The sequence below is a fragment of the Topomyia yanbarensis genome, chromosome 2, assembly GCF_030247195.1.
Source record: "Topomyia yanbarensis strain Yona2022 chromosome 2, ASM3024719v1, whole genome shotgun sequence".
In the NCBI taxonomy this organism is placed as follows: Eukaryota; Metazoa; Arthropoda; class Insecta; order Diptera; family Culicidae; genus Topomyia; species Topomyia yanbarensis.
In genome coordinates, this window is record NC_080671.1 from 350,464,047 (window position 1) to 350,475,252 (window position 11,206).

Here is an 11,206-nt window from a genome sequence, read left to right on the forward strand (position 1 = left end):
CTTTGTTATGTGAGAGATGATGTATATAATCTAAAAGCAAAGAGAGTAGGAGAGGGAGAGAAATGGGGCGTAACACATATGAGTCAGCTGCTAAAGGCGCTAAAGGTTCGTATCTATAATTTAAAAAGAGATTTTTCTTTGACAGAGTGACATCTAGGTGGTGCTGGTTTGAAGTTTTGTCTGCACAGCGGTACCAATTGTATTTGGCGGTTCCAAGCCGCACATTATATGTCGGTCATTGGATCTGCTGAAAAATTTTAAAGTAGGTGGATGAAGATAATCTCAGATCAAGCACGTAGCCAGAAAAAAATTCGAGTGGGGCCTAAGAGTTTTGAAGTAAAATACCACTTTTCAAAACATATTCCAGAAACGATGTTTCTTTGTACACTGAAATCTTTTTATGCGACTTTTATTGATTTTGTAAGTATTGCGGGTTTTTATGTAGATCCATCTTTCAATATGCATAGGTCTATACCTGGGACGGGACATGCGAAGACGGTCTTCTTTTTCCCTCCCAATATTGATGTTATTTTGGGAAAAATCCGCTTGCAAAATAACTTCAACTGTATCGATTTTGTTGGCTATTTTCGACAAATTTGAGACTAAGAGAAACGAAAGCAATGAAATTGAAAGACGGATAGGTATTCTAGAGCGAATCAGTTATAAACTTAGAACGGAAAACTAGAACTAGGCAGGCTCATATGGGCATGATCGAAAGGAAATGTGAAGAATTCTTTGCCTTCTGCAGAGTAGGAGTTGGGCGTTTCACCCAAGTCTACCGCATGGTCTATGGTAGAACATAACTCATCATCATGTTTTACCGCCGACGCCGGCAAAAAATTCTTCACAAATCCTCGCCTAGAACGACCATGCGATCATTCTTCTCCCTTTCTGCTAGCATCAAGCCGTGTCGTATGCATTCAATCGACACCAAGCTATCGGTGTCGCACCGATCCTATTGTGATTGAACTACTTATTGATTTTTTCGTTCCGCACACACGGATGGCTGATAGCAATTAATGACACAGCTCAGCTAGCAGAAATCGAATTTTTATCTACTTTTTTACCAACTAGTTTATATGTTACTATGTTTTAATTGCCGCAAAAATTCTGCAGAGTAGGAGTTGGGCGTTTCACCCAAGTCTACCGCATAGTCTATGGTAGAACATAACTCATCATCATGTTTTACCGCCGACGCCGGCAGAAGGCAAAGAATTCTTCACATTTCCTTTCGATCATGCCCGTATGAGCCTGCCTAGTTCTAGTTTCCCGTTCTAAGTTTATAACTGATTCGCTCTAGAATACCTATCCGTCTTTCAATTTCATTGCTTTCGTTTCTCTTAGTCTCAAATTTGCCGAAAATAGCCAACAAAATCGATACAGTAGAACCTTGCGGCAATTAAAACATAGTAACAAAATAACTTCAAGCAAATGCTGATGATAGTGTTGTGGCGATGCGGCATAGATTTCTGCCGATAAGGTATTGATTTGTGCAGAAAATAAAAGAGCTCGAACATGACATGAATTATGTTATCATTTGTCTGAACTGTGTAAAACAACATTAACCATAACTGTTGAGTAGAATAATGAAATTGCACGTGCCTTCGGTGCATTTTGCATATTTGTTTGTGTGCATCTACATGCATCTAAGGGACCATTCATGAATTACGTAACGCAAAAATTGGCCAAAATTGACCCCTCCCCCCATGTAACAAATTGTCACAAATTTCTTCATCCCCCCCTCTCCTGTTACGTAACAAATTCCTAGAAAATTTTTTTTTCTTCGGTGAAAACATGTTACGTAACAATCTCGCTAGCTCCCCCTCCCCCCTATATCACAACATGTCACAACTTGTTGTATCACCACCCCCCCCCCTAAAAGCGTTACGTAATTTATGAATGGTCCCTAAGCAACATGTAAAATATGTTTTCTAAATACACCTTGTATACACCCAGGATATTACGATACTACCCAGGCATTGTCCATTCCAAGAAAATTAAAATCGTCAAGAAAGGTCCGGTTCGCAATAACAGGCCATTGCCGGTTCGCGGTGACAGCTACTTTTTTTCACTTTGCACGTCCCGTCCCAGGTCTATACCATCGTTAGTAGCTAGCTGTTTGAATGCGACGGAGCTTTCACTCCAAAGCTATACAACAAGACCGGTATACTGGGAAGAGAGTAATGTTAGCTGTGCCCTGGTTGTATTGTTTCCATGCTGGTAGCAGACTGCTTTTGGAGTTGAGAGCACAGACTAACAGACATAACACTATGAGGGAATTCCCTTAAAAATATCGATCCGGCAATTTTCCCAGAACACTAGCACCACCTTTTATTCACGGTCCCAAACACTTATTTGCTGGTGGGTTACCCCTCAGGCTTGGGAACCATTTTTCACTAGTTGTCTATCTCCCATATGCTTGTTTATATGTCAGTGGCGCCATAATTTCAAAAGCGGCCACAGTCCCAACTACAAATATATTTAAAATGACCGTTAAAGTGGGTGTTATGTCTGTTAGTCTGTGGTGAGAGTTTCAATAGAATGAAATAAAACTTTGCCCAATAAATTCCTGCAGATAAAAATAATTATGACATTTTTTTTATTATTACCCAGTGTTGCTAAAGTAACGAATAACCAAGCATATTAACAATCATTCATCCTGCGGCAGCTGCTGCTGCTAACTATGAAATAGCCCAATGTATGCACACTGATAACCATGAATAACATACCAAACGAATGGGATTAAAAAAGTGTAACAGTGCGCACTAGATGCGAGAAATGCGAACGAACGGTGAAGCTGGAGCTACTGAAAGCAGCGTAGATTCTTTGTCCGAGAACGTTTATCACATGAAAACGTCTTCATTAAAAGAATTTTTATAGGCGAAGCGAATTCGAGGTTGCTCATACTAGAAATTTGATCTAATGTTAGAATAGTGCTAATAAAAAAAATACTATCATCGGATAACCAATAGCTTCAGCTTGTGCGACTACCTCGCACAAGCTGAAGCTATTACCCTTAATGAAAAAAATTTCTCGAAAACTCAACGTAGGTGTGAGGTATTTTTTACATACATACATTCAAAGTTTGAAAGAAATCGTTTAAGTAGCTTTTGAAAGGTAGTTAACACCGCAAATCATGCCTTTTTCAGATACGTTCTACAAAAAGCTTCGTCAATGAGTCTTTTGTCGATATTTTTGCATAGAAAAATTACAGAATGTTATTGAAATAATACTCTATAATGTACAAAAGTTTTGATCAAGTCGCTCCACGTAGTTCTTTAAAAATTCGCAAAAAAGTGTTTTTTTTATTTACAAGTGTGAACTTCCTCAACGATGGTACTGGTTGTGGATTTTGAGGTACTTGGCGCAGCTTTTGCTGTTGTCAATATTACCTGAGCAGCTGCCACTAATCTCGCAATTATTTATATTCAGCGGTTTCTAAGTAAGATAGACCGTAATGTGCCGTTTTGTTCACAGAACTGACAGGTATTAATTTAACTTTGATATGTTCAAAAACATCTCTGTGTAACGGTATTAACGCATCATGTTTTGTACTGCAGGGTCAGGAAGGAGGAAATAGGAGCATCTTAATTACAGTAATGTCACACACAATTTTTTTTTTTCGAAATGAATGGTTTCGTCTGGACTAATTTGTTGAGCGCTATGAGCGTTGAAGTATGACAGAACCCGATAAAGGGGGCTTCCGAAAGTCTAACCTTCATTTACATCTTTAGAAAATATTCCACATTATTAATGCTCGGTCCTATGCGAGTCATCAATAATTTAATAATCACCGTCTTTGGCCGGAGCACCACTTCTTGCTTCTGCTACTCACTCATCTCGACAGATTATTACAACATGAATTATAGTAACAGTTTTTTTTATGTTCTTCCGACAAGGCACACAATATAAAACTAACTGTTGTTGTCGTTCGCTTTGCTGTGGCTGGAGCAAAAGCATAGAGCAATTTCGTGACCATTGTCTTTGGTGATTGGAAATAACCTTTTTCAACATTTTATCAAGAATTTGTGCAAACCAAATGAGCTAAAAAAATTTGTTAAATGTCGTAGAAAAACATTTTTTTTAATTTATTTTTGAAAAAAATCGTGAAGGACTCGACGAAGTGAGTCGGATGGTATAAGAGTTTCGGCCCTCCGAACGTCAGAATATTGTATTGACAAACCCCCGAAGTAACAATTGAAGTTTTATAGCATTCTACAAGTGCAATCTAAGTTTTATGAGAGGCTATAAAAATACCATAAAACCTGAATTGTTACTAGCTGACTAGACACCAGCTGAAACATGCCCGGATGAGCTAAAGATAATTGTTAAGGGTCTCTTCCCGAAGCACGTACGGCGAAGAAGAAAGAGGTAACACAGCCGAGTGGCAAGCGACTAACGACAAGCTCAACGAAGCGTCGATGTGACTAAAATCGAAGAAAACTCCCGGTCCGGATGGAATACCAACCGTGGCGCTGAAAGCTGCGATCCTGGCATATCCGGACATGTTAAGGATGCTACTGTTGAAGTCTAGATGATGGAAGATGATTCCCTGAAATGAGGATGGTACAGAAAATGATGTTGCTGCCAAAGTCAGGGAAGTCACCGGGCCATCCAGCCTCGTATAGACCAATGCCGCAGCGCTGCACAGAAGAATGAGCCAGATCCTGAAGAGCTACTTCCAGAGTAGAGTACTTCTGTACCAGAGGAACAATGCGAGTTGCAGCGGGCGTTTCTCAGGGCTCCATTCTCTGTCCAACTCTTTGGAACGGGATTACGATGCCCAAGTAGCATTTATAGTTTTATAACATACTACAAGCGCATTATTACTTTTAAGAAGGAATTCAAGAGCGTCATAAAATCTCAATTGTTACTAGGTTGGGGTCTTAACACTACGGCTGCCCGGGAAAGTGAAAATCGTGGGTTTCGTGGACGATGTGTCACTAACGGTGATGAGTGAGACACTTGAAGAAATGGAGCTGTCGGTGACAATAGATGCGATCGAGAGCTGGATGAACGGGGTCTAGCTGCAAAATGCTCACCACAAGACGGATGTGTTGTTGGTCAGTAATTAGGTGCACTGAAGCAATTGGGAGTGAGCTTAAACTGGTTGAGCTTTAACAACCACATTGATTATACCTGCGAAATGACGGTCTATTATCTAGTATTTTGTCATCGATACTTCGATATGGGGTTCCTGCCTGGGGTGCGGCGCACAGAGGCGTAACTAACTTCAAATCCTGGCCAAAAAAGAAATAATATTGTTTTTGTTTATTTGTCCATATTTTCAGCTTAAATTGTTCTTCGAAACATACTCTTACGTTTTGCTTAAAAAGAAAAGCGTTTTCGTTTGAGAATTTTTGTATGCAATTATTTGAAATCAGTGATTTTTTACACATTTTATTAGCTTGAAAGCCATTATCCCTAAATTTTTCAGAATGCTCAAAAACTAATTACCCAAAGCCAATATATAAATCAAAATCGTGCTTTTCATAGCAAACTTCAGCAACTACAATCAATTGGGGTCAATTTTAGCTTTTCTTTGTCATTTTTAGATAGGTTTTATAAAAGTGCTCACTTTTATCAATTCACATATTCGTTAGTAAAAAAAGTACCTTGTCGGGTAATGTCGGGTAAATCTGTTAAAAGGAGAAGATTATTTGAAGTGTCCTCTCACTGTTCCACGAAGAAAACATTCCCAATGAATCCCATTCGGTTTTTAACAGCTGTTTGAAAATGTCGTGTTTTTTGCTCAAATTTAAGAGAATACAATTAAAAAAATCAGTATTGGGGCTATTTAAAAGATCCTATAAGAAAAGAATAATTTGAGACGGCGCCAGTGGTTAAGTGGTAAGCGTTTCTGAGGTGAAAAAAAATCTGTGGTGACGTCTTCCTTCGGAAGGGAAGTAAAGCGGTTGATCCCCGGTCCATGAGTTGATGGATCGATATCTAGTCTAGAAGTGAAGTCACCTCTCTGGCGTCGGTAAAGAAGAAATAGTAATTTACAAATTAAAAATTTACAAAAACTTGAATGTTTTTTTCTACTATAAGAAAACCAGAAAAGCAAAATAAACATATGAACTTAAAACAAAATGTTTCAATTTATGAAAACAGTTGAAACAGACTAAATCTCAATGCGAAGTTTCCTCAAAATGATAGATTACTCTAAAACACGTTTACATTGAAAAATAATAATGCTCGTGGAATTCGTTTATTTTTGGCTTTGCATCACACTGCAAGGAGGTTTAATATTTTCATATTTTAGTCATAAATTGTCTAAAACCATGAAAAACCCTTTTTCATCACTTGTTATCGTATAAAAAAGCTTAAAAACATGTGAAATAATTTTGGCCATGGATTTGATATAGTTACGCCACTGTGCGACGCTGAAAACCAAGTGGAACCGCGAAAATCTGAACAGGACGTATCGGCTGGTGGTGGAGTTGCGATTGCGTACCGGAGACAATATGCGTTATCGCCGAGATGATCCCCATCTGCATCACCCTGGCGGAGGATATCAAGTGCTATAATCAATGAAACGTCAGAAACGTGAGGAAGACGATTAAAATCGATTCGATGGTGACGTGGCAGCAGGAATGGGACAATACGGAGAAAGGAAAATGGACCTACCGGTTCATTCAAACCTGTCGACGTGGGTCAATAGAAAGCACGGAGAGATTCCTTCCACCTGAAACAGCTCCTACCGAGCCACGGCTGCATCAGGAAGTATCTTCATCGGTTCAGGTACGCAACGTCGTTACTGTACCCGGAGTGTGGGAACGCCGAGGAGACACCGGAGGTTCGAAGCGACGTGCAGGGAGCTACTTAAAACGAGAGGACCGGACATCAACCCGGATAATGTAGCCTACAGAATGATAAGCGACGTAAAGACGTGGAATGCAGTAAAAAGAGTTATGATGTACAGCGGAAACGGCGTGATGAACTTCGAGCAACGGTTTACGGAGAGCAATCACCGCCAGGAAACTCTGTGCAGGAATAAGCTAGATCCACCGCCGAGGACTAGTCGAGTAGACTGCAACAGAGCACCGAGTATGAGTCGTCGAAACGCCAGTGAACCAGAAGTCACGCTCCATCACGAAATCGCCAGGAAACTCTCCGTCAGCGTAAGCTAGGTTCACCGCTGGGGACTACACTGAGTAGACCGCGACAAGACACCACAAGTCGCGGGTTATCGGGGTACTACGCCCTGCTTCACCGAGGAGCTGACTGGCTCATCAAGGAAGTAGTGCTCAATAGCCCGAGAAGAGAACTAAAGGGCTTAAAGGAGATGCGACGCTAAATGGCACCTGTTACGGAGCCAAAAGGCTCAAGAGGTTGTGGTACTGAAAACAAATAAGAATCGGTATCGGGAGAAATTCTTTCACCGGGGAACTCTACGTTAGCGTACAGTCATATTCATCGCCGGGAACTAGACTGCGTAGATCGCGACGAAACACACCCAGTCGTACCGGGGCTCCAGCAAATCGGATTCCCTACTCTACCGGAATCACCGAGCTGATCTCGACACCTGGCTGGTTGGTTCGCTTTCGAACTTCTCTCGCCGGGCAGCTCTTCGTCTGAGTTGGCTAGATCCATCGTCGGGGATTAGATCGAGTGGTTTGCGGACCAGTCGGAAGCTCAACGAGGAAGTGGTACTAAATGACACAAGGGAACTGAAGGGCTCAGTAAATTAGACAGTCTGAAGTTTGCTGTCCAGATTGTCCTCGTAGGGGAAGAGCACTATTTCTAGACCCACAGCTAGCTTTCCTACTACCATACCGAAATTGCCACGTTGTGTGGATGGTCGAAAACTGGTAGTGTGTCGAGGATGGGTGCTGTAACCCTACTGAGAGAGCTACTTGGATAGGAGTGTATGCTGCGCACATAAAAAAAATCTTTTCCCGAAGTAATGCCGGTTCCGTGCGAGATTAGTTGTAACTCGTTCCCTGGGTTGTTGATTTTTTTACATTTATTTCCTGCTCAGAATGTTTTTGAACATTTTTGCATTATATATATATATATATATATATATATATATATATATATATATATATATATATATATATATATATATATATATATATATATATATATATATATATATATATATATATATATATATATATATATATATATATATATATATATATATATATATATATATATATATATATATATATATTATAATACATATAAACAAAAAATATTCATATCCCCCCTGAAATTTTTTCTTACTATACCACTGCCTCCTTCGCTCCAAATCAGCCTCCTGGTCATTTTGTCCCAGCCAACATCTGCTTTTGTTAAAATCAAAACAACCCAATGCTATTGCACGGGCGACACGGGTCTTGATGCGGCTAGGTCCATCATATGTTGACTACTGTCAAAGTCTGTATATCTCCATAGCGGATGACAGGAGTGACACCCCCTGCTTCCAATTGATCCAGAATCCGAAGAAGTACGGAATCGGTCCATTTCAGTTGAGCCATCGCGAACTGTTCGTTGGTTTTGTATGAATAAGTTTGAGAAACCGAGCTCGTTCCATATTCTGCCGGAGCAATGTCAAAAAATGTACTATTAAATACAAAACTTATCTATAAGATGAACGTAATGAATTCGTGCGACCAACGAAATCATTCGTAATATACACAAACATTCGTACAATGTACACAAAGTATATATAGAATTTACTCAAACTTTCGTTCAGCAAGCGGCCATTACTTTACACTACAATCTTTCTAGTCTTCAATGGTGATGAGATGAACAGGTTTGAATAAAATCGATTTTGCCAGATCGATCCTTTTAGTTAGAAAACAATTGGTGTTGTCTAAGATCGAATAAAAAAAAGTATGCAGGTTGAAATAAAATATTGCAAACATTCAGTTCATGAAATGAACGACTACCTACTAATTATAATGCACGAAAATACTTCGTTGCAGAAAATGACGAATTAACTCGCGCATTGCACGATCAATTTCATTATATTTGCGAATTTATATTTTCAGTGAACCAATTAGTGTCCGTAAGGTTCAAGTGACATTGCACATACACAACACATTTTTAAATAAAAAAATTGCTATAAAAAGAAAGTTAAAAAGGGCTCTTGTCCCTTCGGGGTTTCGTACTTACCCACAGCTTGTTTAAGATGTCAATATCCTCCTTTTTATGACAATCAATAAGTTTTAATGAAACCAATTTTTTAAACGCTGAATAAATTATATCTTTTTAAGAACCATCGAAACAAGGATAATGCACATAATATATAATTTTAGAGGCTTTATGCTATTTTTGAAACATGATTACGCTTACCCTGTCGGACTTGCCCCCAGTTTCTCTACTCACGAAAGTGCTGTCTGAAGTTGGATGAACTTTCGCTAATTTATTGCGAACGAATTACGTGCGTATTGCGATATGGCTGTAATGTTCTAAAATTAATGTGTTTCCAGCTTCTCCCTAACTCAGTACTCATCTCTACATGTTCCACTGTATGTATCTATGTTAGACTTTGGTCCGGACAGGCTCATAGATGGTCTTAAAGTGCGGAAAGACGAGCAATTGGACAAGTCATCAGCGATCAAATGTACATAGCAACAGCAAGACTTCAATTCTTATCACATTTTCATTTATTCCTCACTGCTCTCGTACAAACGCGCCAGTCGCCTTATCGACTGTTTGGTTTTCTTCTGGATGAAGTTGTCGACGTGCGATATGATCGTCACTATTCCCATGATCCGTTCAAGGGCACCCTGCATACGTTCGGCTCGCTCGATGCTCAAATCCGTTGCTGGTAGATTCTCTTCCAGCATTGGACTTTGCCCGGCAAGAAGTCGCTTCATTCGGGGAAATTGAACGTCCGTTGATTGCTCGTAGTCTGGATAGTCGTCTTCATTTTCATCGTAATCGACAAATTTTCGGCCGTGTTTAGCACATGGGCAACCGGTTTTCAAACTAGCATGTGGTTGCACCTGATGATGTTCTATAGCCGGTTGTTCTATGCTTTCGGGAATAGATCTGTGAGAAAATAGATCCTGAAAACGGAATCCGTCCAAATTGCCAATGTTCAATCGCCTCAGATCGATTCCGGGTGGTCGGTGATAATCATCATGCTTCCTCGCAACACGTTTTCGTTCTCCAACATTTTTTGTTTCGGGTGGCATGGTCGGTGTTGTGCTGGTTGTTGCTATCACAGCAGTAGACGAATGCGGTCGTTGTGTGGATGTTCGCGAAGCTATGGGTTTGATTGTCATTGTAAATCTTTCAACCGATGGTTCCAATGATTCCGGAATGTCTTCTCGAGAGTGCTCCCAGTCATGCTCAAATGAATCTTGAATTATTGGTGCGATAATGGGGATAGGTGTTGTTTCTGTTTTCAAGGTAGTTGAATCTGTAGTATCACGGGCAGGTTCTGTTTTCAAGGTAGTTGAATCTGTAGTATCATGGGCAGGTTCTGTGACGGTAGATACAGCTTTATTTGTGCTCGTATCGGTGTATCGAGAATCTTGAATATTCTCGTATGAAACATTTTCTAAGTCTGTGGTCGCGGATGTGAATTGAGTTGAATATCTATTAAGCAATCGAACCGAAATCACCTCGTTATCTAGAAAAAAGAACTACAAATTATTTTTTCTTAGGTTTAATCATTGAACAATAAGCCACCTGCATCGGTTTCCATTGGCGATCGTTCACGATTTTCTTGAGATTGCATCATAATGTTATCATCGCCGTGAATTAAGGTTAACGTTTTTAACTTTTCGGGAAAATCGAAGGTAATTCTGGCATTAGATGGCACGAACAGTATCTAGAAAACGAAATACATTTTGAACTTTCTCCACTTTTCATTAAAACATAGCTAACTTTAATAAAAACCATTAGGTATTTAAGTTACTATCACCAAAAGGCATTATATTTCATTGAATACGCGATACGGGGCAAACATCCTTGAACTGAAACACTGTTCTAGCGATAAGCGCTTCCGCCACATTTTTTCGCACTGCAGTATGAGTATCGTTTTCATCCTAATCTGCAACTTTTTTTTCAGAACTCATAATCAATTCGTCGTTGTTGCACTTTCAAAGCATGATCGAAGTTTTTTTTTAATTTGAATAATTTCACCCCGCTCCTCCAGCTAACGAGCGATAAGCGCAGACTCACCGAAAAAAGGAGCAATATGACCGTTGCTGCGGTAGCGGTTTGCTGTTCGACCATC

At 39.8% G+C, this 11,206-nt stretch overlaps 1 protein-coding gene across 1 annotated transcript; it reads right to left on the reverse strand.

Moving 5' to 3' along the window:
• Positions 1-9,623: 9,623 nt before the first annotated feature.
• LOC131684222 (uncharacterized) lies at positions 9,624-11,206 on the reverse strand. Its single transcript, XM_058966913.1, has 3 exons — positions 11,152-11,206; positions 10,657-10,798; positions 9,624-10,597 (listed from the first exon to the last, which is right to left on the reverse strand). Exons 1-3 carry the CDS (start codon positions 11,203-11,205, stop codon positions 9,624-9,626), a joined length of 1,170 nt encoding a protein of 389 aa, XP_058822896.1. The 5' UTR covers position 11,206.

Excerpts from the sequence above, each read along its gene's own strand:
- LOC131684222 (XM_058966913.1), bottom strand. The coding sequence starts at position 11,205 with ATGGTCGAACAGCAAACCGCTACCGCAGCAACGGTCATATTGCTCCTT. Across the intron at positions 10,799-11,151 it reads TCATATTGCTCCTTTTTTCG|ATACTGTTCGTGCCATCTAA; the intron begins GTGAGTCTGCGC and ends TTCGTTTTCTAG. Across the intron at positions 10,598-10,656 it reads GCCAATGGAAACCGATGCAG|ATAACGAGGTGATTTCGGTT; the intron begins GTGGCTTATTGT and ends TCTTTTTTCTAG.